The following is a 25,404-nucleotide window of genomic DNA, read 5'->3' on the forward strand; positions in this document are numbered from 1 at the left end:
CTGGGAGGTTTTCTTCTCCCTTCCCCTTGCCTTCCCTTGCCTTCCCTTGCCTTCCCTTGCCTTCCCTTGCCTTCCCTTGCCTTCCCTTGCCTTCCCTTGCCTTCCCTTCCCTTCCCTTGCCTTCCCTTCCCTTCCCTTGCCTTCCCTTGCCTTCCCTTGCCTTCCCTTCCCTTGCCTTCCCTTGCCTTCCCTTCCCTTCCCTTGCCTTCCCTTCCCTTCCCTTCCCTTCCCTTCCCTTCCCTTCCCTTCCCTTCCCTTCCCTTCCCTTCCCTTCCCTTCCCTTCCCTTCCCTTCCCCTCCTTTTCCTTCCTTTCCTTTCCCTTCCTTTCTCTTCCCTTCCCTTCCCTCATTGTTCCAAAGGCACTGGGGCTGGGGGGGAGGGGATGGAAGACTGAGGGCCAGGAGCAGGGATTTGGGGTCTGTGTCAGGGCCAAGCACTGGGCTGGGAGCCGGGAGTGGGGCTGGGATCAGAGGCAGAGCCGAGCAAGCAGGAGGCTCCTCTCCATGCTTGGAATTCCCTCCGACTGAGCACATCCATAGCGTGGGCCAAGTGCCACCCTCCTACCCCCACCCCCAGCCATTCTCCCACCGGCCAGCTCTCATCCTGGCCTCCTTCACCTCCTTCCTCTCCATTATCTAGGTCTGGGCCTTTTGTTAGCCAGAGATGGGGCTAGAAAGAGGGATGACATCTCTAAGTCAGGGCAGAAAAGCTCCTGCCTGATTCTGCGATTTGGCAGCAGCCTCCCTAGGAGGGGGATATTGCGGTGGGGAGGGCCAGGGAGGGAGGTCTGAGACACAAACAAAGGGAAGCGCTTGGAGTGTGGTGGGGTTTGCAGGATCCACGTCCCCTGGCCCCCTCCGTCCCTCATTAGCCCCGATAGGTGAGTCCTGCCTGGCACGAGGAGGTGCCGTGAAATACCTGCTTCCCCTGGGGGAGGGGGGATGAAAAGGTCCTTTGAGATCCTCCCATGCTGAGGTCTCCTGCTCCGCTAGGTGCTGGCCATTCCCCCTGGCCTGGGGCCCTCGCCAGGAGCTTCCCCTCTGAGGTGGCAAGACACACCACTCACACCCAGAGAATCCATCACTCTCTCTCGGATCTCTTCACTCCAGGGCATAATCGCTCTTTCAGGTCAGTTGGACATCTGGGGGGAGGGGGAGATGGGGAACCGGGAACCTGGGGGGTGGGGGGGTGGGGACTGGAGGAGCCTCCGATGCTCGGTGGGGGTGGGGGCGCCACCGGGGAACTCAGGGTGTTTTTCTTTCTTTCTTCTTTCTCTAACAGAAAATTCCATTGTCAGAGCCCCAGCAGCACAGAGGGTGAGTTTTTTTCTCCTCCAGGGCCACTACCCAGACCTGAGCAAGGGAGGGGCAGGTAGTGGATCCCAGCCCTCGGTGCGGGGCTGAGCGCCTGAGGCCTGGGGTTTGGGGTACCTGGGGAGGTACCTGGGGGAAGGATTGGGAGGAGGGGGCGGTGCTGTGAACTCCAACTTCTCTGCTCTTCCTCCAGGGTCTTAGGGTGATCTGGAGAAGCCAGATTCTAGACTGGGGAGGATTAAGTACCAGGGATGGGGCACTTCATAGGAGAGAGAGTACTTGCTGGACCCGGAGTCGGGAAAATCTGGGTTCGAATCCCACCTCAGACATTTACTAGCTCGGTGACCCTGGGCCAGTCTCTGAAGCTCTGAACTCAGTCTCCTCATCTGCAAAATGGGGCATTTGGACTTGCTGACCTATCTAAAGGCTCCTTCCAGTTCTGAGCCTGTGAACAGTCTCTGGGTTGGGGGTCTGAAGAGGGGGGGCTGATAGGGTGCCGAGGTCTAGGGTCCTGGGATGGATGTTGAGGGCCGAAGGAGGGGGACGGGAGGATTCGCCCCGGACGTGCCCGCGGTGACCCCTTCCCCCCCGGCCCTCGCCCTGTCTCTCGCAGGTCTGTGTCTCGGCTTTCCTGACCCCCATGTCAGTCCCGGCCCCGCCCGGTGGCCCTCGGAGGACAACTTCAGGATGCGTGTGAAGCCCCAGGGCCTGGTGGTGACCTCCAGTGCCGTGTGCAGCTCGCCCGACTACCTCCGGGAGCCCAAGTACTACCCCGGCGGCTCCCCCAGCCCCCGGCCCCTGCTCCCTGCTCGGTCCCCTGCCTGCCCGCCCAACAAGGCCTTCTCCCGAACCTTCCCCGAGGATCCCCATCCACCACCCCGAGGGGACCCCGGTACTCGGCGCCCACCGCTCCTCTCCAAGGGGGACGACCTGCTGCCCCCCCGCCCCCCGGTGCCCCCCCGGCCTTTCCCTCACGCCCGCTGCCCTGTGCCCGGCGGGGGGGGCTCCAAGCGCCGCTGGGGCAACGGGCGGGTGAACCTGCACCCAGTGGTGCAGCTTATCGACATCATGAAGGACCTGACGCGACTGTCCCAGGACCTGCAGCACAGCGGGGTCCACCTGGACTGCGGGGGCCTGCGGCTGAGCCGGCCCCCAGCTCCTCCCCCCGGCGATCTTCAATATAGTTTCTTCTCCTCACCCAGCCTGGCCAACAGCATCCGAAGTCCCGAGGAGCGGAATACCCCACATGGCAAGGCTGAGAGACCCGGGCGAGCCCTCTATGAGGCAGAGCCTGAGCAGAGGGGGAGCCCCGAGCCCGGCCAGGGAACGAGCCCCGGAGCCGCTACCGGCCTCCCCCAGGAACCGGAGCCTGACGCTCCCGACTACTCTGAGCTGGCCGATGCCGACATCCTCAGCGAGCTGGCCTCCCTCGCCTGCCCTGAGGCTCAGCTCCTCGAGGCCCAGGCCCTGGAGCCTCCGTCCCCCGAACCCGAGCCCCAGCTCCTGGACCAGCAGCCCCGCTTCCTGGATCCCCAGGTGCTAGAGCCTCTTGGGGAAACGCTGGAGTTACCACCGCTCCAACCGCTGGCCGACCCCCTGGGCCTGCCGGGCCTGGCCCTCCAGGCCCTGGAGACATTGCCCGATGCCCTCGAGACCCAGCTGCTTGACCCCCAGAGCCTCGACCCCCTGCCCAAGCTGCTCGAGGCCCCCAGCCACCACCTAGAGTCACAACCGCCGATGGCCAGCTGCCCGCTGCCCGAGCCCCTGCGGCTGGACCTGTGCCCTCCCCGAGGGCCGCTGGGGACCGAGGGTCACCCCAAGTACGCCCTGCGGCGGACTGATAAGCCAAAGATTTTGTGCCGCCGCCGCAAGGCGGGCCGGGGCAGGAAGGCAGATGCCTGCCCCGAAGGTCGCCTGCTGCCCCTGCCCATGCCTGTGGGCCTGGCGGCCGCCTTGGCAGAACCCGTGCCACCCCCACCAGCTGTTGTCCCAGTCCCTACCCCGGAGCCGGACACCGGGGCCCCTCGACCCCTCGTGCCCACCCGGAAGGGCAAGTGCCGGGGCGTTCGGCGGATGGTGGTGAAGATGGCCAAGATCCCCGTATCCCTCGGGCGCCGGAACAAGACCACGTACAAAGTGTCCTCCCTGAGTAGCAGCCTGAACGTGGAGGGCAAGGAGCTGGGGGTCCGGGTGTCGGCCGAGCCCACCCCCCTCCTGAAGATGAAGAACAACGGACGCAACGTGGTCGTGGTGTTCCCGCCTGGCGAGATGCCCATCATTCTGAAGCGCAAGAGGGGCCGCCCCCCCAAGAACCTGCTGCTGGGCCCCGGCAAGCCCAAGGAGCCCACCCCCGAGGTGAAGAAGCGGCGGCGGCGGAAGCAGAAACTGGCCTCCCCGCAGCCCTCCTACGCGGCCGACGCCAACGACAGCAAGGCCGATTACTCGGACGTGCTGGCCAAGCTGGCCTTCTTGAACCGCCAGAGCCAGTGTGCGGGCCGCTGCTCCCCGCCCCGCTGCTGGACCCCGAGCGAACCGGAGTCCGTGCACCAGGCTCCCGACACCCAGAGCATCTCCCACTTTTTGCACCGTGTCCAGGGCTTCCGCCGGCGGGGTGGGAAGGCGGGGGGCTTTGGCGGGCGGGGTGGCGGCCACGCCGCCAAGGCTGCCCGCTGCTCCTTCAGCGATTTCTTCGAGGGCATTGGGAAGAAAAAGAAGGTGGTGGCAGCAGCCGGGGTAGCGGGCATGGGCCATCCTGAGCTGGGTCACCCCCGCAAGAGGGGCCGGGTAGAAGTGGATGCGGGAGGGAAGCCCAAACGGAAAAGGCGAGCACGGAAGAACGGGACGCTGTTCCCAGAACAGACCCCTGGGGGTCAGAGCTTTGGGGACGGGGGCGCTGAGTGGACTGGGGAGAAGGGCAACGCCTGGGCTCCCCACCACGGACACCCCGGGAGCCAGGCCGGGCGAAACTGTAGCTACCAGGGGGCCGAGGCCCGGGCCTTCCCGTCATCTGGCCTAGAGAGCGGTGCCTCTGGCCGGGGTGGGTACTACGGGACGGGTACGCCCTCAGCCCAGGCAGAGCTCAGCCAGGAGCGCCACAGCCTCTTCACGGGCTATTTCCGTTCCCTGCTGGACTCAGATGACTCCTCGGATCTGCTGGACTTTGCCCTTTCCGCTTCCCGGCCCGAGTCACGCAAGTCATCGGGCACCTACACGGGGCCCCCCACCAGCACCCTGCCTGCTCAGGGCAGGGGCCTGGCCGCCTTCTCCAACCGGGGGGCCAAGGCCAACCCAGCCGTCGGTGGGGGTGGCACCGGGACAGAACCGTCCTTCCAGCCGGTCCTGCCCGCCCGCCAGGCTTTTCCTCCAGGGAGGGCGGCGGGCTACGGGGTGACCCCGGCCGCATCGGACTGTCGGGCCACCGAGGCCTTTCCGAAGTTGGCACCGCCCTCGGCCGTGGCTCGCTCGCCCACTGCCCACCCACCAGCGGGGACCTACCCCCAGTATAGCGGTTATGCGGCGGGCCAGGGCGTGTTCCCACCAGGGAAGCCCTTTTCGGGGCAAGACTGTGCCAACAGCAAGGACTGCAGCTTTGCCTATGGCAGCGGCAGCAGCCTCCCCGCCTCGCCCAGTAGCGCCCACAGTGCTGGCTATGCCCAGCCCACAGCAGGCCCCTGCCTGCCCTTGGGCAAAGCCTCCTTCTTTAACAGCTCCGAGGCGGCCCCTTTCTCTGGCTCGGCCCCCACGCCCCTGCGCTGCGACAGCCGCGCCAGCACCGTCTCCCCCGGGGGGTACATGGTGCCCAAGAGCACCGCCGCCACCGCCGCCCCCTCCTTCCAGCCCTCCCCCGAGAATTGTCGGCAGTTCGCGGGAGCACCTCAGTGGCCTTTCCGGCAGGGCTACGGAGGCCTGGACTGGACCTCGGAGGCCTTCAGCCAGCTCTATAACCCCGGCTTCGACTGTCACATCAACGAGCCCAACGTGATCCTGGACATCTCCAACTACACCCCGCAGAAGGCCAAGCAGCAGACGGCCGTGTCGGAGACCTTCTCCGAGTCGTCCTCCGACAGCACCCAGTTCAACCAGCCCACGGGGGGCTACCGGCGGGCCAACAGCGAGGCCTCCTCCAGCGAAGGCCAGTCCAGCCTGTCGAGCCTGGAGAAGCTGATGATGGACTGGAACGAGGCGTCGTCGGCCCCCGGCTACAACTGGAACCAGACCGTCCTTTTCCAGAGTAGCTCCAAGCCTGGCCGGGGCCGGCGGAAGAAGGTGGACTTGTTCGAGGCCTCCCACTTGGGTTTCTCCTCTTCGTCGTCTTCGTCGCCGGCCACGGCCTCCTCTGCCTATCCCTCCAAGCGGAGCACCGGACCCAGGCAGCCCCGGGGGGCCCGGGGGGGTGGGGCCTGCTCGGGGAAGAAGGAGCGGGGGGGCGGGGCGAAGGCCAAGTTCATCCCCAAGCCGCAGCCGGTCAACCCCCTGTTCCAGGACAGCCCAGACCTGGGCCTGGACTACTATAGCGGGGACAGTAGCATGTCGCCTTTGCCCTCGCAGTCTCGGGCCTTCGGGGTGGGGGAGAGGGATCAGTGTGACTACATCGGGCCCTACTCCATGAATCCGTCCACACCATCGGACGGCACCTTCGGCCAAGGGTTCCACTGCGACTCGCCCAGCCTGGGCCCTCCCCCGGACTTGGACAGCAAACATTTCCCCGGCCTCGGCCACCCCCTGGGCACGCCGGGCCCACAGACAGTGTTCGATTCGGGCCTCCAGAAGGCCTATTCCCCCAACTGCTCGCCAACACTGGCCTTCAAAGAGGACCTGCGGCCGGCCAAGCTGCCTGCCTGCGAGCCACTTAAACATGGCCTTCAGGGCACCGGCCTCGGCCATGCCCCCCACCTGAGCTGCCGGGACCTGCCCCTCGGCCAGACCCACTACGACTCGCCCAGCTGCAAAGGTGCCAGCTATTGGTACCCGCCGGGCTCCGCAGCACGCAGCCCACCCTACGAGGGCAAGGCTGGGTCGGGGCTGCTGGCTGACTTCCTGGGCAGGACGGAGGCCTCGTGCCTCAATGCCCCGCACCTCACCAGCCCCCCAGCCACGCCCAAAGGGGACAAGGAGCCCCTGGAGATGGTGCGGCCCCCGGGTCCCCCCCGAGGTGGCTACGGCTGCCCGCTCCTAAGTGACTTGACCCTGTCGCCTGTGCCGAGGGACTCCATGCTGCAGTTGCAGGACACATACAGGTACCCCAGCTTTGTGCCGCAGGGCCACCCTGGCCTGGGGGGTGCCCCGAAGAGCGGCTTCCTGGGGCCTATGGGGGAGCCCCACCCTGAGGACACTTTCACCGTCACCTCCCTGTAGTGCCAACTGAAGTGCCAACTGGACAATGAGGTTTTCTAACAGGGTGAGTTGGGGGTGGGGCAGGGGAATGGGGAGGGGAGAGGTCTGAGGAAAGAAGAATGGAGGGGGGCAAGTCATCCCAGAGAGCATTTGGGGGAGGGAGGAACCCGGGTCTTCTTAGCCTCTCCTTGTTGGGAGCCAAGAGCAGTGGCTGGAGTCCTTGGACATTCTTGGGGAGACAAGGGGCCCAACCAGCTAGGGGAAGGGGAGGGGGGTCTTAGGGGAGATCTTTGGTGAAGAAGAGAAGTTGGGCAAGATGACTTTCCCACTAAGATTGGGGGCCAGCCTTGGCTAGTTCAGACACGGGTTCTCCCCCCTAATCTCTCTAGGGAACCCCAGTACCTGAAGGGGTCCCCAGTCTTCATTTGCATGATAAGTCAAAGTCTGAAGTAAAGGTCATTCTGAGCCCATGTGCCCATGGGCTCAACAGGAGTGGGATGTAGCGGCTAAGAGCTTTCCCAGTAAAAGTAATGATTTCCTGGAAACTCTTTTGGCTCCACGAAAGTCCGTTGAGCCAAATAGTCATGATTTCATACAAAATGCTGGTGATGGGGTAGGAGATAGGAGGTTCAGTGCTCAGGACATAGAGTGGCAGGGGGACCTACGGTAAGTCCTGGAAAGGAGGGCTCAGTGGTAAGGATGGAGGGTGAGCCCTAGGGATGAAGGCTCAGCGATGAGGATCTAGGCCAAGTGCTGCAGATAGGGAGCAGGAACCCCAAACTCAGCCCTCTCATGGGCTTGCCCTAAAGACGGCTGTCATTCCCACACTCCGGATAGCCATCCCAGCAAAGGAGCATCATGGGAAGGCCCAGGCTGGGGAGAACTGGACGAGGCAGGTTTTCAGGCCTCGAGTGCCCAGCCCCCTCCACCCAAGGTCAGACAGCTGAGGATAGACAGCATGAGCAATGCCCCACTGTCTCTCAGTGTTCCTGAAGGTCTTTCAAGTTCTCTGTTTAACTGATATCATAAGCTGAAGTTTGGGGAGCAAGGGTATCATGATATCCTCCCCCTTCCCCTTGCTTTTTATTCTGAGTTTATGGTTAGTTTGTTTTTTAAATAAAATAAACCAAAAAGGGAGCAAAACCCATTCTATAAAATAAAATACAAATCTAGCGTCGACATAATGACCCTAGAGCTTTCAGAATATGGTGTCAGGGCCCAAGGAATCCTATACCACGACAAAAGACAGCCACCCAATAGGCATGTCCAGTAGCTCTGTTGTGTACGTGTGTGTGAGTGTATGTGTGTGAAAGAGACAGAGAGAAAAATATGGACAAATAGATTGTCTAGTTATTCAAGGCCAGACAATAGGCACATCCAGCTGTTAAAAAGTTCCAAGTGCCTTCCTGGTGGGGCTTTAAAAAACTAAAAAAACATTTCAAAAGATACCTTTCTGGATCTGGACCAAAGGTGAGCCAAGAGACTCCAACCTGGCCTTGCTCCCAACCCCTATTCTATATCCTCAAGTTTGCTTTCCGGGTGTTTGGTATTTGGGGGTTTTTTTCCCCCTCTAGAAGATCTAAGACAACCACGGGACCAGTTGACCTAGGAGTGATTTGGTGCTCTTAAGTCTCAGTTATGCCCTCCCAGACTCCCCTTCCAAGCTCTCACTGCCCCCACCTATTCTTCCCAGATTCCCTAATGCCTATGAGGTGAAAAAACCAAAACCCAAAACCTACCATTCCACCCAGTCAACTCATGATCCATCCTAGCGGAGGAGGAACAATGGCCCAGATAATCCAGAATCACAGATAATCCAACATTCATTTCTGTTTTGCTTGAGAGTGATCACATAACTTTTTGTGGGGGCCATAGTGATCAGGAAGGAGATAGAGGGTGGACAGTAGCAGATTTACTCTCTTCTTTCTAACTCAAGCCAATGTCAAAATAAGCTCTCCTTCCCTGAGCTCCAAATGGAGCCCACTGGCAGGGGGCCCTTGGTAGCAGAGGCCAAGAGCAGGCTGGGGAGAGATGTTCATTTAGGCTTTAAAAAGGTCAACTTTTCACCCTTCTTTTGGAGAGGGAGGGAAAAGATTGCTAGATAATACAAAAGAGCCAAATGATCAGAAAGCCCAGTCTGTTGGGTCCTTGTTCTTACATTGGAATATGGGGGTGTCTGACCTCATGGCAAGTCACAGCATGTCAAACCAAATAAGGAAGTTGCCCAGTGAAGAGCCTGGCTCAGGGGCACCTGGGAAGGCATCCAGCTTCCCCATCCTGCTCCCTGTTCATCCCCACCCCATACTGCAAATAGGCAGCAGTTATGGCTCAGCAACTCAGCAACCTCCCCGTGTTTGTATGGGTCTGGGAAATGGGGATAATTTAGTGTCTGGATTCATAAGGCTTTTTCCCAGGGGCTGAGAGGCCGGGGAGAGTGAGAATTAATTGAGGAAGTGAGAGTGCCAGCAAAGGACTTAAGCCCAATGGACCATGATGTCAGCAAGATGTTGGGTGCAGTGGACTGGCCACAGGAAGCTGGGATCTATTCTCTGCTCTGTCATTGGGCGACCTCCAGCCAGTCTTTGAGTCTTAGTTTCCTTCTCTGTAAAACGAAGCAATGAGATTAGATGATTTTAATATTCTGAGTTTAGAGTTCTCTTCCAGCCCTGACATTCTAGGGTTTAAGGGCCTTTCCAGTTCTAACATTCTATATCTGACCTATTTTCTATGGTCCTTATCATCTGTAACATTCTGCCTCCTAAAGTCTCTTCCTTTCTCTGTCCTAAGAGATTTTTTTGTTGTTGTTCTAAGGGTCCTCCCAGTTCTGACACTCTCTTCTAAGGCCCCTTCCAGCTCTAAAATTCATTGTTCTAAGGGCCCTCCCAGATCTGACATCCTGTATTCTAAGGTCTCTTCAAGCCCTGACATCCTGGTTTTTAAGGTCTCGCCAAGCTCTGACATTTTGTATTTTAAGGACCTTCCTAGCTCTGACATTCCTATGTTCTAAGGCCCCTTCCAGCTTTAACCTATGTTCCAAGGGTCTTTTCAGTTTTAACATCTAATGAGCCTAAGTTTAAAGGGCTAGTTGCTTCAGAGAAAAAAAAGTTGGGAATTTCGAGTTGGCTGTAATCTCTGAGAACTTTGGCTTCTGGGATAAGTGCCAGGGTTCAGTGAAAGGATGGAAAAGGGGCTTTCAGACCTTCTCTGGACCCCAGCCTGAAAGCAGGGTCCAAAGACTCCTTTGACTGAGATGGCTCCCAGACTGAGGCTCTGAGACTGAGATGGGAATAGAGGGGAAAATAGGGAAGGGCCAGCACTATACATCTAGGAATCTCTGGGAAACTTAGGCAGAGAGAAGGAACAAACCCTCCTCAAGGTCAGTCCTGCCCTGCCCCAGTTCCTGATCATTCTGGCTCTTAGGAGGTGGTCTTTCCCAGCTCTGTGCCTCTGAATCAAATTGTCCCATGCAAATGCTTTTACTTCATTGGCCATATTTTCATAGTGAGGAAACGCCTTCTTTTGTCCGCTCACCATCTCTGCTGTTGCCAGTTTAAATCCAACTCCCTGGGAGGTCTTCCTGGTTCCTTCCTAGTGGACTCTCAGCACCACATGTGTAGCCCATCCCTCATGATCTTGTGGCTTCTCATTGCTCCCTCCGTGGCCTGGTCCTTATGACCTCTCAGCCCACCTTATTGGGCAAGAATGCTGCATTTTAGGGTCAAATTTATGAAATGTGCCATTCCAATTTCACAGGACATGGAACTAAGTACTTGAATGATCAGAACCAAAGGGAGGCCTGGTTACCAGTAATTTAGGGTCATCTGAGAAGAAAGTTTCTAATGGAAGCCTTTGAGATCTGTGTTTGGCCCTATGTTTACTGCTTAACCCTTTAATCAATCATGTGGGCTGGCTACAAAGACATGGGTGCCTTGATCATTAAATCATAGCTGGGCAGGATGGATAATGGACCCAATGGAAGGGATGGAACCCCAAAAGTCCTTGACCTTGGACCAAATCTCAAAAGATGAAATTTAATAAGAATAAATATAAAGCTTCACACTCAAATTAAAACCATCGACTTCCTGAGTTCAAGATGAAGGAAATGTGTCTAGGTAGCAGTGTGTATGAAAAAGATCTGGGGGTTTCAGTGAACCACAAGCTCCATATAAATCTATAGCTGTGGTATGGCAACCAAAACAAAAGTTTATGGGATCTTAGGCTATATTACATGAACCATCACTTTCAGGGACAAATAAGGTGTTCTACTGTGCCTTGCCCTAGACAGACCAAACCTAATAACAACAAAAATAATAATGGCTTGTATTTATATAATGCCTGCTATTTGCCAGGGCTAAGCACTTTACAAATATTATCACATTTGATTCTCACAACAACCCTGGGAGGTACGGTGCTATTATTATCTCTTTTTTTTTTTACAATTGAGGAAAGCAAGGCAAACAGAGCTTAAGTGACTTGCCCAGGGTCCTACAGCTAGGTAGTATCTAGGACTAGCCATCTTCCTGATTCCAGACCCAGTGCTCTGCCCACTGAGATACCCAGCTGGAGTATTATGAGTGGCCACATTGATAATCTGGGGCAGGTCCAAGGACAGGCAACCAACATGGCGATGGGTCTTGGGTTTAGACGAAATGAGCCTGAACCTGAAAGCACCAAGGGTATTTAGTCTGAAGAACAGAAGGTTCCCATAATAGCTCTCTTCAAGTATTTGAAGGACCGTGAAATAGAAGAGAGATTTGACTTGTTTTGTTTGTCCCCAAAGGGCAGATGTAGAAGCAATGGGTGGATGTTTTATATTTATTCATTATCTATTTTGAATACACTGATCTTGTGAAGGGCATGGATTATGTCTCTTTCGTCCTTATGTCTTCAGCCCAGTTCTTGGCACATAGTAGGACCTTCATAAATGCCTGTTGATAGGTAGATTGGTTAAGGTGTGCATGTCGTCCTCTGCCACCCCCCCACATGCCCACCATAGAATGCAAACTCTGAATCCCTACCTCCTGCTGCAGTGCCTGACAAATCGTAGGTGATGGGTGGAAGGTGCAGAGGGTCAGATGTGGGCTGAAGTCACACAGAGCTTCTTGGCTTTCCAGAAGTAGAATGGGCTCCCTTAGGAAGGAGCAGGGCCCCCTCACTAGAGGTCTTCAAGGGAAGGCCCAAGGGAGGTTGGTCCAGGATAGCCTTTCCCAGCCTGCAATTCTGTGCTGGTGGCCACACAGCCCGGGCACTGTTCTGGAAAGGAAGCAGATCCAGTCTCTCTGTCACCTATATAGTCAGGCAACTAAAACTGATGACGTATCTGCTGCATGCAAAGAACTGGGGATACCAGAAAAAGGCAAAAACCTGGGCCAGCGCCTCAGGGAGCTCATAGTCCAGCGAGAGAGGCAGCATGCATGCAAACAACTGCACAAAGCAGATTCATGCAGCATCAGTTGGAGATGATCCCAAGATGGAAGACACTAGCAGAGACTTGAAGGAAGCCTGTAAGCACAAGAGAAGATGGGGAGGGAGTGTTCTAGGTGTGAGGGACAGCTATTGACCATACACAGAGTAGGGACAGGGAGGTATCACAGTGGATTGAGAGCCAGCCCTGGAGTTGGGAGATCCTGGGTTCAAATGCGGCCTCAGACACTTCTAGCTGTGTTACCCTCTGCAAAATCGCTTAATACTATTTGCCTTAGTTTCCTTATCTGTAAAATGAGCTGGAGAAGGAAATGGTGAACCCTTCCAGCGTCTTTGCCAAGAAAACACCAAAATGGGGTCATGAAGAGTCTGAACAACAGCAAGGAAACCAAAGGTAGTAATGACAGGGCTTGGTTGCTGACTGAATAAGGGGGAGGTGAGTGAGGATGAGGAAGTAAGTTGCTGATGGTATATACCTAGGTTGTAAGCGTTTGGGTAGCCCCCAGTCTGACAGGGGAGACAAAACCCTGTGCTGCCTTTCCCCTCTTGTCCAAGCTGAGCACTCCTGTTCCAGTGGAGGGTTGGGGAGTGCCCTCTGGGAAGCCTGGGCCCAAATTGGATGGGAGGAGCAGGTCACAGGATTCAGCCCCACAGGCATTAAAACTCAAGAAAAAGAATGCTTATCTAAAATCACTGAGTCCAGTCCCAGCAGCTACCCACAGCACCCCTAATTTAGGAGGCCAGTATGCAAATTGTGCCTTTGGAATGCAGTGGATTTGGGGTTGGGTTCTGCGCACACACACACACACACACACACACACACACACACACACACACACACCCTCTACTGGATTAACTTGTCGCATTTTACCTGACTCAAACTGAGATGAAAACTGACTGAGTTCTTTGATCCCATATCCTGTGATGCCAGGCTAAGGATAGGAGAGAGAGAGAATCGCTGAGGACTTATTAAGCCCCTACTTTGCCCAGCCAATCGTGGCTGGATGGGGGTACAAAGAGACAGAGAAAGAAGCCAGTCCTTGCCCTTGGGCCGTTGACATGTGTCTGACTTTTCATGACCCCATTTAGGGATTTCTTCTTCTCTTTTTTCTTTTTTTCACTTCCATATTGGTCATTGTTGTAAGAGAATACTCATATAAAACCAAAATCCCCCAATAAAACCATAAATAAACTCATGTGAAAGGTGGTGTGCTCTGATTTGCATCCTCCTCCAATTCTGCTTCTGGATATGGATTGCATTCTTTGTCCTTCAGTATTGTCCTGGATCTTTGCTGAGAGTAGCCAAGTCTTTCACAGCTGATCACGATACAATATGGTTGTTACTATGTACAATGTCCTCCTGGTTCTGTTTGTTTCATTCTGTATCAGTTCATGGAGATCTTTCTTTCTTTTTTAAAAAAAAATTTTAAACTCTTACCTTCCATCTTGGAATCAATACTGCATATTGGCTCCAAGGGGGTTAAGTGACTTGCCCAGGGTCACACAGCTAGATTTGAACCTAGGACCTCCCATCTCTAGACCTGGCTCTCAATCCACTGAGCTACCTAGCTGCCCCTCTTTTTTTCTTTTTCTGAAATAATTTTGCTCATTGTTTCTGACAGTACATTACCAACATATACCATAATTTGTTCAGCCATGTCCCAATTGATGGACATCTCCTCAATTTCCAATTCTTTGCCACCACGAAAAGAGCTATTCTTAAGTATTTTTGTGCATGTAGGTCCTTTCCCCTTTTGATTCCTTTGGGATACAGACCCAGCAGTGGTTATTACAGGATCATGCAGTTTTATAGCCCTTTGGGCATAGTTTCAAATCGTCCTCCAGAATGGTTGGATCAGTTCACAATTCCACCAACAATGCATGTGTCATTTGAGGTTTTCTTGACAGAAATACTGGAGAGGTTTGCCATTTCTTTCTCTAGCTCATTTTACAGATGAGGAAACTGTGGCATACAGGTTTAAATCACTTGGCCAGGGTCACACAGAATCAGAGAGGACTTTCTAGAAGAGAAGTATTTGGAGCTGAGCCTTGAAGGACCAATAAGCTATGGGGGCAGAAAAGAGCCCTGTTTGTGTGGTGAGTCCTGAAGGAGATCAGTCTGACCAGAATGTCATTTGGGTGTTGAGGATCAAGGGAATGCTTAGGTGAGCCAGCTTGTGGCCAGGCTGAAAAGCCAAGTCAGCAAGCATTTCAGCTCTTACTATGTTCCAGGTACCATAGTAGCAATGGAGATACAGAGAAAGGAAAAAAAAAAGTCTCTATCATCAGGGAACATACAGTCTAACGGGAGAGACATGTAAATAGCTATGTACAGACAAGCCATAGACAAGATAAATGGAGCTGTTCTAAAAGGGAAGGAACTGAGATTGAGAAGATGAGAGGAGCTTCTTGCAGAAGGCAGGACTTGTAGCTGAAAAGTTTGGATTTGATCTTTGAGGCAATGGGGAGCTCTTGCATATTTTAATTTTTAATTTCTAAAATCCCTACCTTCCTTAGAATCAGTACTGTGTACTTTAGATTGCTCCACCCTAAAAATTATCCTTATAATACTGTGTATTGGTTCCAAGGCAGAAGAGTGGTAAGGGCTAGGCAATGGGGGTCAAGTGACTTGCCCAGGGTCACACAGCTGGGAATTGTCTGAGGACAGATTTGAACCCAGGACCTCTTCTATGCCTGGCTCTCAATCCACTGAGCTACCCAGCTGCCCCCTCTTGCATATTTTAGATCAGGATGAGGCAGCTACCTGTGGTGGATGATGCACAGGTCTTTAAGTATTGGCTTTACCATGTTGTCCTTATGCTTGAACCTCCTAGATATATTAACCTCCTCTTTTGACCTCACATTGCTGTGCTGAGAAATTATTACAGTTACAAAACATCTTACTTTTATTATTATTCAGTAGTTTCAGTCATGTCTGACTTCCTGACCTGCTTTGGGGTTTTCCTGTCAGACATTCTGGAGTTGTTTGCCATTTCCTTCTCCCTATCATTTTACAGATGAGGAAACTGAGGCCAAATAGGGTTAGCTGGCTTTCCATGCTTGCCAAGCTAATATCTAAGCCTGGATTTGAACTCATGAAAATGAGCCTTCTTGGTTCTAAGCTCAGTGCTCCATCCCCTGCACTACTTGGCTGCCCACAAACGTTTTGCTTAGATTATCTCATTTCCTCCAGATGGACACCTGTCTCACCAAGCTCTGCCAGGCTCAAGAACTTACTGTGGTTCCCTTTTGTTCTTAGTGTAAAACACAAACTCCTCTGTTTAGCATTCGAAGCCTATCTTTCCAGGTTGATTACATATTATTGTCCTAGCTAAGTGATACAATGGATAGGGCCTGGAGTCATTAAGACCTGAGTCACTTACCCTTTTTACCTCAGATATTTACTTTCTGTGTGACCCTGGTTAAGTCACTTTATTGCTGCCTGCCTCAGTTTCCCCAACTGTAAAATAGAGATTATAAAGCCCCTACCTTCTAGGTTAGTTGTTTTCAAGATTAAATGAGATAATAGATGTAAAATGCTCAGCACAGTATTTGGCATACAGTAGGCATTTCATAAATGCGTGTCCCCTTTTCTTTCATCTACTCTGTGGTCTAGCCAGGTTGGCCCCTTTGTTACACCATCTCTTGTCTCTTTGTCTTTGGACATTCCCCATGCCCGGAATGCTCTTACTCCTCCCTCCCAGCTCCTGGCTATCTTAGCTCCCTTCAAAGCCCAGCTCTAGGATTACCTCTTTCAAGAAGGTTTCCCAAGGGGAGAAGCTGGGTGCTTCAGTGGACTGAGAGCCAGGCCCAAAGATGGGAGGTCCTGGATTCAAATCTGGTTTCAGACACTTCTTGGTTATGTGACCCTGGGCAAGTCCCTTAACCCCCACAGCCTAGTCCTTTCTGCTCTTCTGCCTTGGAACCAATACAAAGTATTTATTCTAAGATAGAAGGTCAGGGTTTAAAAAAAGAAAAGGTCTTCCAAACCCAGCATTGAATTGTTTTGAATTTACTTGTAATAGTCTTCTACAGGTTGTATATCTCCAGTAGAATGTAAACCCCCCTGAGGGCAGGGGACTGGCTTGTTTTTGTCTTTTGTACTCCTGTCTTCTTAGTGTAGTGCCTGGATCAGTGAATAGCATTCATTCACTTTTAGTTTGCAGAAGGCTTTACAAATATGAGCTCATTTGATCCTCACAACAACCCTGGAAAATAGGTGCTATTATGACCCCCCCCCCCATTTTATAGGAAACTGAGGCAGAGGGTTTTTTTTTTTAACATTTTTCAGGAAACTGAGGCAGACAAGTTAAATGACTTTCCCAGGGTTGCTCAGCTAGTAAGTGTCTACAGAACTATTTGAATTCCTCTTCCTGATTCCAAGTCCAATGTTCTACCCACTGAACCTCTGAGCTTCCTCTATATTATAGGAGTTTAATAAATGCTTATTGAATTCAGTAGGGAGGGGTCAGATTATTTCATGCCCATTTTGTGGATGAGTAAACTGATTTTTAAACCAGGCTTTCTGATTACCAAGATCGAATGCCCTTGTCATTATAGAACAATTGGGATTCTCTTCTCAGGGGAATTCCTAGACTGACAATCTGAGAATTGGGAGACCTGTTTTTATACTGGATCAGCCACTAATCTGTTGGGGGCATAGCATTCCCCTTACAACCTCAGTTTTCTCATGGGTAAAATGAGGAAGTTGAAATGGGATAATCTCTAATATCCCTCCCAGCTCTGATATTCTCTGTCCTAAGACCTCTCCCAGCTCTGACATTCTCTGTCCTAAGCTCTCTCCCAACTCTGACATTCTCTGTTCTAAGGTCTTTCCCAGCTCTGACATTCTCTGTTCTAAGGTCTTTCCCAACTCTGACATTCTCTGTTCTAAGGTCTCTTCTAGCTCTGACATTCTCTGTCCTAAGGCCTCTCCCAGCTCTGACATTCTCTGTTCTAAGGTCTCTCCCAGCTCTGACATTCTGGGTTCTAAGGTCTCTCCCAGCTCTGACATTCTGGGTTCTAAGGTCCCTCCCAGCTCTGACATTCTCTTTTCTAAGGTCTCTCCCAGCTCTGACATTCTCTGTTCTAAGATCTCTCCCAGCTCTGACATTCTCTGTTCTAAGGCCTCTCCCAGCTCTGACATTCTCTGTTCTGAGGCCTCTCCCAGCTCTGACATTCTCTGTTCTGAGGCCTCTCCCAGCTCTGACATTCTCTGTTCTAAGGTCTCTCCCAGTTCTGACATTCTCTGTTCTAAGGTCTCTCCCAGCTCTGACATTCTGGGTTCTGAGGTCTCTCCCAGCTCTGACATTCTGTGTTCTAAGGTCTCTCCCAGCTCTGACATTCTGTGTTCTAAGGTCTCTCCCAGCTCTGACATTCTCTGTTCTAAGGTCTCTCCCAGCTCTGACATTCTCTGTTCTAAGGTCTCTCCCAGCTCTGACATTCTCTGTTCTAAGGTCTCTCCCAGCTCTGACATTCTCTGTTCTAAGATCTCTCCCAGCTCTGACATTCTGGGTTCTAAGGTCTCTCCCAGCTCTGACATTCTGTGTTCTAAGGTCTCTCCCAGCTCTGACATTCTCTGTCCTAAGGTCTCTCCCAGCTCTGACATTCTCTGTTCTAAGGTTTCTCCCAGCTCTGACATTCTCTGTTTCAAGGTCCCTCTAGCTCTGATGTTCTTTGTCCTAAGGCTCATCTAGCTCTCGCATTTCGTGTTCTAAGGTTCCCCTTCTCTCACTATAAAATTCTATGTTCTGAGACTTCTTCCAATGTTCACATCCTGTGTTCTAAGGTTCTTCCTAATTGTCACATACCATGATAAAATGAAGACAGACTAGATGGTTTCTAGGTTGTTCTCAGCTTCCACATGTGTGTTCTCAGAAACCTCACAGCCCTAACATTCTATGTTCTATGGCCTCTCACAGCCCCAGGATTCATTACTCTTAAGACCTCTGACATTCTCTCTTTTGAGGTCTCTTCCTAACTAATAATTCCTCAACTGTTAACATTTGATCTATTTTGGAAAACAGGTCTGACAAATACAAGTTGCCTCCTCCAAGAAGCTTTCTTTGATTGAGCTTATTCCTCTATGATTACTTCATCCCTTACTTGGTTGATCCAACAATTATTCTGCTCTGCTGATATGTCCCTTTTTCAGCCTTTAACTCTGGGTATGTCCTTTCTTTCCTAACCAGGGAGTCCCTGGGGCAGAGATTCTTGCTTATCTTCCTCTGTACATCCCCTGCCTGATGCAAAGTGGGAACTTTAAAAAATGTTCTTAATAACAGATGTTGACTTGACTTGGAAAATTCCCCTCGAAATTTGGGGGAGGAAGAAATCTCTTCGTTTCAGCCCAGAAGCTAGAATATAGCAAGAATTCTATTTAGTGACTCAGTCCTCCACACAGCCAACAAAAGAAACCATTTCAGGGGTATCTTCACTAGATTCTTTGGTATGTGATCAAGAACTGGAAGGGGCCTCAGGCCATTTATCCACCTCGAGCCTTCCCCCCTCCTATCTATAGCAGCCTTACTTCCTGTTGTAAGAAAGAAGACATTTTTTGCTCCCCAGAATCGTAGAGCCAAAAGGGGCTTTAGACCACATGATATTAGAACATAGAATGTCAGAGAGATCTTAGAACATGGGATGTCCAAGCTAAGAGGGGCCTTAGAACCCAGAATGTCAGAGCTGGGAGGGACCTTAGAACAGGGAATGTCAGAGCTGGGAGAGACCTTAGAACAGAGACTGTCAGAGCTGGGAGAGACCATAGAACAGAGAATGTCAGAGCTGGGAGAGACCTTAGAACCCAGAATGTCAGAGCTAGGAGAGATCTTAGAACACAGAATGTCAGAGGTGGGAGAGACCTTAGAACAGAGAATGTCAGAGCTGGGAGAGACCTTAATGTCAGAGCTGGAAGAGACCTTAGAACACAGAATGTCAGAGCTGGGAGGGAGCTTAATGTCAGAGCTGGGAGAGACCTTAGAACACAGAATGTCAGAGCTGGGAGGGAGCTTAGAACAGAGAATGTCAGAGCTGGGAGAGACCTTAGAACAGAGAATGTCAGAGCTGGAAGAGACCTTAGAACACAGAATGTCAGAGCTGGGAGGGAGCTTAATGTCAGAGCTGGGAGAGACCTTAGAACACAGAATGTCAGAGCTGGGAGGGAGCTTAGAACAGAGAATGTCAGAGCTGGGAGAGATCTTAGAACAGAGAATGTCAGAGCTGGGAGAGCCCTTAGAAAAGAGAATGTCAGAGCTGGGAGAGACCTTAGAACACAGAATGTCAGAGCTGGGAGAGTCCTTAGAAAAGAGAATGTCAGAGCTGGGAGGGACCTTAGAACCCAGAATGTCAGAGCTGGGAGAGACCTTAGAACAGGGAATGTCAGAGCTGGGAGAGACCTTAGAACACAGAATGTCAGAGCTGGGAGGGACCTTAGAACAGGGAATGTCAGAGCTGGGAGGGAGCTTAGAACAGAGAATGTCAGAGCTGGGAGAGACCTTAGAACAGAGAATGTCAGAGCTGGGAGAGACCTTAGAACAGAGAATGTCAGAGCTGGGAGAGACCTTAGAACAGAGAATGTCAGAACCAGAGGAGGAAGTTTAGAACCCAGAGTGTCAGGTCTGTAAGGGACCATAGAACACTGAATATGAGAGCCAGAAGGGATCTTTGACTCCCAGAATGGGAGGAGCCTTAGAACCCAGAATATTAGAGGTAGGAGAGGTTTTAGAATGAAATGCTGGAGCTTAGAGGAGCCCTTGGACACCAAATACCAAATCTGAGGAAACCTCAGAATCTAGAATGTTAGAGCCATGAGGGGCCTTAAAACGTGATATATTCAGATGATAGCTAAGTCAAGTAGCTCAGTGGATAGAGAACTAAGCCTAGAGATGAGAGGTCCTGGGTTCAAATCTAACATACTGCCTACAGTGTCCAGGGCAAAACCCAGTATCGGTCAAATGCTTTGAGATCAACATCTGGTCCTTGTACAAAGTAGGAAGAAGTTTCCACACTGGCCAGTCAAGCCATTCAAAAAGTCTCAGACTGTACTGTGTCAGGAGGTGGGCATGATATGCTATGTTCTAAGGGCCCTACTTTTTTTTTTTTAACCCTTACCTTCTGTCTTAGAGTCCATACTAAGTTTCAGTTCCAAGGCAGAAGAGTGGCAAGGGCTAGGCAATGGGGGTTAAGTGATTGCTCAGGGTCCTTCAACTAGGAAATCTGAACCTAGCACCTCCCATCTCTAGGCCTGGCTCTCTCTTCATGTGCTGAGCCACCTAGCTGCTTGTACTAAACACGTTTTAATAAATGTTATCTCATTTGATCTTCACAACAATCCAAGAAGGTAGGTACTGTTGTGACCTCCATTTTATGGTTAAGGAAACTGAGGCAGACAGAAGTTGTTACTTGCACAGGATCACACAGCTAGGAAGTATCTGAGGTTGGATTTAAATTCAAGTCGTCCTGACTCTAAGCCCAACACTACCCATGGTACCACCCAGCTGCCTCAGAGGCCAACTGATTCTCCCTTCATTTTATTTTTATTTTTTTAATTTTTTCCCTTTCATTTTATAAATGAGGAAATGGAGAAACAGAAGGGGAAAATAACTTGCCTCTCATGCACTGTCCTGTGCCTAGCTGACACAACTTTTGAATTGCCTGAGATCCTACAGCTAGATAATAGCAGAACCTAGATTAGAGCCCAGGGCTGCTAACTCCCAGCACGAAGCCTCTCCATTAGACTACAGGACCAGATGTTGTTCTCAAAGCATTTCACCAACACAGGGTTTTTTGCCCTGGATGCTGTGGGCAGCATCTTAGAGGCCAATTTATTAGCCTAAAACAGCCATTGTTTGGGAGATAAACCCATTGTCACTAAAAGTACTTCCTGAGCTCTAAACAAATAACTTTACATTACTTTGTCCATTTAGTCATGTCTGACTCTTTGTGACTCCATTTGGGGTCAAGAAATTGGCAGAGATGCTGGAGTAGTTTTGCCATTTCCTTCTCCAGTTTATTTTACAGATGAGGAAACTGAGGCAAAGAGGGTGAAGCAACTTGCCCAGGGTCAATACAGTAAAGATATTAGAGTGGTTTTGCCATTTCCTTCTCCAGCTTATTTTACAGATGAGGAAACTGAGGCAAACAGGGTGAAGAAACTTGCTCAGGGTCAATACAGTAAAGATAGAGTGGTTTTGCCATTTCCTTCTCCAGTTTATTTTACAGATGAGGAAACTGAAGTAAACAGGGTGAAGCAACTTGCCCAGGGTCAATATAATAAAGATATTGTGGTGGTTTGCCATTTCCTTCTTCTACTCATTTTATAGATGGGGAAACTGAGGCAAACAGTATGCAGTAACTTGCCCAGGGTAACACAGCTAGGAAGTGTCTGAGGCTGGATTTAGACTCAAGAAAATGAATCTTCTTGATGCTAGGTCCAGTACTCCATCCACTATGCCACCCAGCTGCCCCAACATAACCTGGTAGGGTGGTATAGTGGGAAGAGCACAGGACCTGAAGTCCAGAGTCCTGGGTTCAACTTCCAGCTCACGGAGCCTCTCAGAGACTCAATGTTAATTCACTTGTCAGATAGGGTTACTAGAACTTGTAGGGCCTCTGCCACACAGTAGGTATGCAGTGAAAGCATGGTAAACCTTAAAGTTGTCAAGTCAACAAGCATTTATTAATCACTTACTGTGTGCCAGACCCAGTGCTGAGCCCTGAGAATACAGAAAGAAGGGCCTTGCTCTCAAGAAGCTTCCATTCTAACGGGGCATGATGACACATAAAAGATAGGAAGAGAAGGTATCCATGGGGACCACTGTGGAGAAAGAAGTCTGGAGAGGGAAGAGAAGAATCAGGAAAGGAATGGAGCAAACATGGCTGGCCTGAGCACTTCCTTAAAATGGTGGCTCAGGAAATAACTGGCCAATTAGAAGAAAGAACTGAAAGGGCCAAGGCATCTTCCAGGGGAAGAAGGCTGCTAGGGAATAGTGGAGAAAGATGGCCAGAGAGCCAGAGCCAGGAGAGAAGCAAAGCGTGAGCCCAATACAAAAATTATCTTTGTTTGAATGAGCTTCTCCACTGACAGTGGAATGAGCGATAGAAAGCTAGCCTTGAGCATCCCCATACGCTGCAGATGACAAAGTTCTTGAGTGACAAAAGAAACATATTAAGAATTTATTGTGGGAGGCAGGTAGGGGGCTCAGTGGATAGAGAGCCAAGCCTGAAGTCAAGAGAACCTGGGTTCCAATTTGGCCTCGGACACTTCCTAGCTGTGTGACCCTGGGAAAGTCACTTAACCCCAATTGTCCAGTCCATACCACTCTTCTGCCTTGTGACTGTAGGAGTAAAAATGAATAAACATTCCTAGTATTTAAAATATATAGGTTTTTAAATAATAAATCAATAATAATAATATTTTATTATTTTATATATAATAATTTACTAATAAATCAAAAGAGAGGGAAAATAAAAAAGGTTCTTTCAGTCAAGTGAGCAGAGCAAAGAGAGCCAGAGACTCACACCTGCAGCACTTTACCAAAAGCACAAGCTCCAAAAAAAGAGCCCCCGTAGCAGCATGGGTCTCAGCTGAATTTATCTCCCAAGCATCCTTACGTAAAATGAGGACATAACTTAAAAGGATGCTGGGAATGTGGCTCAGGTGTGGCAAATTTTCCATCTGCACAGGAACGATACTTTTTGTTAATTCTAAGACAGAAGGCAAGGGTTAATAATAAAAAAGAAAGCACCTAGGAGCTCTTATAGTAGTCTAGGTGAAAGTAATGAGCATCTTTACTGGGGTGATGGCTTTGAGAATCAAAAGGAGGACACAAATGGTGAGCAGATTATAAAAGACTTGGTGATCCACTGGAGGATTCCTCTGGGAAGCTTCTAAGTCTGGATCATAGACAGTGGGTTGGGGGGGGGGGTGCAGTGTGTGGCAGGTAAGGTAGTGAGTTGATAGAATGCCAGACTTAGAGTCTGGAAGACCCGCCTCAAATTCTACCTCTGACACCGGCTGTGTAAACTTGGGCAGATCCCTTTGCCTCTCTGGCTCCTCCGTTTCCTCTGTAAAGTGGTGATGATAATGGCATCTTCCTAAGAGGGCTGTGTTTAGGATCAATGGAGATGATGTCCGGAAGGTGTTTGGCAGACGTGAAATTTTCATCTAAATGTCCATTAGCATCCTCATTATCTATGACTAGGAAGAAGATGGGATCAATCCACACCTGAAAAGGCCGGGCACTGTGCTGGTCTGCTGGGGGTCCAAAGACCAAATCGAGGCTAGTCCCTCTTGCCTTCAAGGAGCTTCCATACTCTCATGGGGGAGGCAAGATGTTCAGGGATAGCCAGGGTGAGGGGGATGTGGCAGGAACAACTAAGAAAATCAGGAAAGGCTTCTTTAAGGACAGGGAGAATCCCATGGGCCAAAATTTGACAAGGAAGTCAGCCCAAGAGCATTAGGAACCTCTCAAGCGTGGAATTCCGAAGACACAAAGGACAAAAATTCCATGGAGGAGGAAAAAATAGCCTGAAGAGACCAGGAAACTCAGTAGAAATTGGGAAGTTGAGAAGGGCAGGTTTGGGGGAACGGGGAAGGGGTGAGTGTAGTTTGGGACATATTGAATTTGACAGGAAATACCCAGGGGGTGAGGTGCAGAGATGGGGGGAGAGAGATCTAGTACCAGTTGGAGATGTAGGACTTGAGCTCAGGGTAGAAGTTAGGGCTGGGAATAGAGGTTTGGAAGCCATTCCCCTGCTGGAAATAGTTGGAGCTATGGATGTACATATCTCCATTGAGGTGCCAGTTCGAACACAGGATGACAATAATCAGTCAACACTTATTAAGCACCTAGTATATGCCAGGCAGGCAAATGGATGGCACAAGTTTCAGACCTGGAGTCAGGAAGACTCATCTCCTTGAGTTCAACTGGGGCCTCACACTAGCTGGGTACCCTGGGCAAATCACTTAACCTTGTTTGCCTCAGTTTCCTCATCTATAAAATGAGCTATTAAACCGTTCCAGTATCTTTGCCAAGAAAACCCCAAATGGGGTCACAAAGAGTAAGACACAATGGAAGCAACTGAACAACAAAAAAATGTGCCAGGGTGGTAGTTAGGTGACTCAGTGGATAGAGAGTCAGGCCTGGAGACAAGAGATCCTGGGTTCAAATAGGGTCTCAGATACTTCCTAGCTGTGTGACCTTTGGCAAGTCACTTAACCCCAATTACCTAGCCCTTATCACTCTTCTGCCTTGGCATCAATACTTATTATTGATTCAAGAATAGGTATTTTGGGGTTGTTGTTTTTTTAATTGCCAGGCTCCATGACCCTGGGCAAGTCATTTAACCCCCATTGCCTAGCCTTTATTGCTCTTCTGCCTTAGAACCAATGCAGAGTATTGATTCTAAGGCAGAAGATAAGGGTTTAAAAAAATTGCTTAGGCATGGTCTTAAGCACTGGGCATAAAAAGAGAGGCAAAAACATTGTCCCTTCCCTCAAAAAGCTTATAGTCTACACCTGCACAAGCAAGCTCTCCTGGATATATTGGAAATGATCAACAAAGGGAAGGCACAAGCCTTAATGGGGTCTAGAAAAAGCTTCCTGTAGAAGATATGGTTGTAGCTGGGACTTGGAGGAAGCCAGAGGAGTGAAGGAATAGCTGTCAAGGTAAGGGTATCTGTCTAACGGAGGGTGACAAGCAGAGAAAAAAAACTGTTAGGATAAGGTCGGTAGCTCTGCCAAGCATGAGATCTCTGAAAGAGCACAAAGAGAAAATAAGAGGCCTAAGAACCAATCTTTGGGGCCTACCTACAATGAGAGAGCCAGAAGAGGCAGGAAAGCCAAGAGGGGAGTGATCAGAGACTTGGGAGAAGAACCAAGCCAATGTAGCTGTCATGGAAGCCTTGAAAGAAAGAAAGAAAAAAAGGTTTCAGAAAGGAAGAGGGGTTCCAATTTCTAACTAGGGCAGGATCCTGTCCCCAGGGCGATAAAATGTAGAGGGTGCTGACAGCCCTTGTTCTCCTTTAGAAGGCAGAAACAACTGAGCATTAGCATCCAGAGGCCAAGAATAATTAGTTCAAATGGGAAGCCATCAGGCATTCCAGGTCCTGCCCCCAGGGTGATGGGACCCCAGGTGGGCTCCATTTCTGCCTGGCCCTACCTTAATCCTTCCCTTGGCCTCCTCAGAGTCTGTTCCTTCCCCCCTCCTCCTGGGATTTTTCCTGCTGCTTGCCCGGAGCGCCCATACAGGTAGCTGGAGAGTGACAGGGCATCAGCTCCTGGATGAAGGGCGAAGGGGATGAAGGCACAGAAACGATGCCTGGGTTTGGTGA

At 50.9% G+C, this 25,404-nt stretch overlaps 1 protein-coding gene across 9 annotated transcripts in view; it reads left to right on the forward strand.

Annotated features, from left to right (window-relative positions):
• AHDC1 (AT-hook DNA binding motif containing 1) overlaps positions 1 to 25,404 on the forward strand; it is a 95,922-nt gene that overhangs the window by 64,421 nt on the left and 6,097 nt on the right. For 6 of the 9 annotated variants that reach the window (XM_056795449.1, XM_056795451.1, XM_056795450.1 and 3 more), the window contains 3 exons: positions 994 to 1,129; positions 1,283 to 1,317; positions 1,928 to 6,712. In XM_056795449.1, the coding sequence (XP_056651427.1) occupies positions 2,002 to 6,669 (4,668 nt within the window). In that variant the 5' untranslated portion in view covers positions 994 to 1,129; positions 1,283 to 1,317; positions 1,928 to 2,001 and the 3' untranslated portion in view covers positions 6,670 to 6,712. Of the gene's footprint in view, positions 1 to 993; positions 1,130 to 1,282; positions 1,318 to 1,507; positions 1,623 to 1,927; positions 6,713 to 25,404 lie in introns of all 9 variants that reach the window. The other 3 variants (XM_056795456.1, XM_056795457.1, XM_056795452.1) reach the window with 2 other exon arrangements.

This window comes from Monodelphis domestica, chromosome 4, assembly GCF_027887165.1.
Source record: "Monodelphis domestica isolate mMonDom1 chromosome 4, mMonDom1.pri, whole genome shotgun sequence".
Classification (NCBI taxonomy): Eukaryota; Metazoa; Chordata; class Mammalia; order Didelphimorphia; family Didelphidae; genus Monodelphis; species Monodelphis domestica.